Source organism: Nymphaea colorata, chromosome 12 (genome assembly GCF_008831285.2).
Source record: "Nymphaea colorata isolate Beijing-Zhang1983 chromosome 12, ASM883128v2, whole genome shotgun sequence".
NCBI classification, from domain to species: Eukaryota; Viridiplantae; Streptophyta; class Magnoliopsida; order Nymphaeales; family Nymphaeaceae; genus Nymphaea; species Nymphaea colorata.
The window spans coordinates 22,285,486-22,287,622 of NC_045149.1; the positions used below are offsets into that span (position 1 = coordinate 22,285,486).

General features: G+C 45.4%; 1 protein-coding gene across 1 annotated transcript; it reads right to left on the bottom strand.

The window, feature by feature from the left end:
- Positions 1-244: 244 nt before the first annotated feature.
- LOC116265950 (uncharacterized) lies at positions 245-1,705 on the bottom strand. Its single transcript, XM_031646966.2, has one exon. The coding sequence runs from the start codon at positions 1,576-1,578 to the stop codon at positions 334-336; it is 1,245 nt and encodes a 414-aa protein (XP_031502826.1). The 5' UTR covers positions 1,579-1,705; the 3' UTR covers positions 245-333.
- Between the last annotated feature and the right edge of the window lie 432 nt (positions 1,706-2,137).

Sequence of the window (2,137 nt, forward strand, 5' to 3'; positions counted from 1 at the left end):
TTTCACAAGAAATATTCTTCAAAAGTTAGTACCATGTATCTACAACTATGGAGGAAGCGTCAGATGAATGTTAGGAACAAGGTTCTCTCTTTTTCTCTCTTACAACGTCAAGAGAAAATGAAGAAGAAAAAGTCACAAGGAATTTAAGTGGTTAGGACGCAAGGTTCTCTTATATCCCAGTAAACCTATAAAAAAAATCCACAAAAATTTGGAAAACTTATTAAGCATACATCAGACTCCACACTTCAACAAGTCACTCTATAAACTCTTAATCAAACAAAAAGGGGAGAAGAAAGCCATCACCCATCTGGAAGCTGGACCTTGCCGTCTAGTTTATTTGGGGAGGTGATAGGCTAACATGGCATACAACACTTGCAGTAAAGTGAGAATAAGTAGAATGAGGGCAGCAGCGAGGGAGCAGTAGGACCACGGGCTCCTGAAATATGTGCGTCTCAGATCAGCCAATTTCGCGATCCATTTTTTCTCACAGTGCTGGTTGATTTTCGTCCGAGTCTCAGACAGCATGTCGATCCCATATGTGTCTCCTAGCTCTAGATCCTTGAAGAAATTAACGATGTCGTCCAGGCTGCCCAGCTGGTTGACTATTATTCCCTTGACAGTCAAGACACGGGCGTCGGCAGCAGTGAGCACAAGGTCACTGAGGAGGCGAAGGTAGGACGACACCGGCTGCAGAGGGTGGTTGGCATCTTCCGCAAGCCGTTGCTCGTAAGCCACCATGTTCCTGAAAATGTAGTCAGAGTCCCTGTTGATGCGGATAGGCGGGAGCTTGAGAAACGGTCTCCATGCCGGCCTCGGATCCCATGTCACCATTCCTTCGTCTGCCTGAGAGATGGTAATGCCCGAGTCCTCGAGATCGATAGCGCTGTAGCCTACGCTCATTTCGGCAAAGTTACCGGGAGAGAAGCACGCTCCTGTTGCCGAGCCAGCAACGCTGCTTTGCCCAACCTTCATGGGCAGAAATTTCATCCTTGCAGCGTCGAGGAGATGGCAAGCGTCGGCCAGGTTTGGCACCTCAAATGTTTGCATGAAATAGAAATTTAAGAACTTGTTGACCACGATTTGGAATGGCGGATCTGTGTACTTTAGGTGGCTATAAAGGAGTTGAAGAAAGTCCATGGGGATTTGGTTCTGGACCCTCAACAGGTCAAGCATAATATGGCGGAGCAGGGTGTTGTTCACTGAATATATGGTGGGGGAAAACCAGGTGACGATGGTGGGAAAGGGATGCGGCTCTGTTGTCATGATGTGTATCAACTCTATCACGAAGCATCCATCTCTTACCAGCGCCATCACAAATTCGTCGTCGTCCGGCAGAAGATCAATGGTATCCGCCCCTTCGTAACATTCTTTCTCCTTCAGAGCAACGCTTCTTAGGGCATTAACGACATCGCTTGTGCTACTAATTTGCGTCCTCTGCAGGACCAAGTTGAGCACGGAATCCTCCAACGTGTGGGCGTGACCGGCGTGGTAAGGTCCAATGCTCAGGAACAAGGCGTCCTTCGGCTTGTACGCTCTACCGCCCTCATACATCATGAAGATGGAAGGCTTTGAACACATTCTTTCTCTTTTTCTCTCTCTCTCTCTCGCAGAGCCGCTGAACTTTGACAGGCGTTATCCTCTAGGACTCCTTTATAAACCACCCCTTTCTATTTCATCACTGAAATTTTTTGTAATGTTCAACTCTTTGCACATAGCCTTACCCTTGATTGAGATTGTGGAGGTGTACTGTTTTCTTGTGCATATAAGCCCACCCAAATGCAACACATATTATTCCTGCTACCCCAAAAACTATAACAAAACCAATTGGATACTTTAAATAGTCTTCCCGTGCTTGACCGACTGCATAAGCTCTATCTAATTTCTTATCTTGACTTACTTTTGAACAATCTAAATTGGAATGGCCAAGAATGCCACTAAGGTTCATTTGTGTGGGTATTTTGAAATACATGTCATTAAGATAGTGAGGGCCAGATTGACCAGTAAAGAGAAGGCCTTTTGAAAAGCATTTTCCTTCTCCATCCATCTTATAGCTAAAACCACGGCAGTTGCAGTCATTTATGCAGATGTTCTTGGAAGCTTCAAATGATACTGTTTTTTGGTAAATAGAAATCTGTAT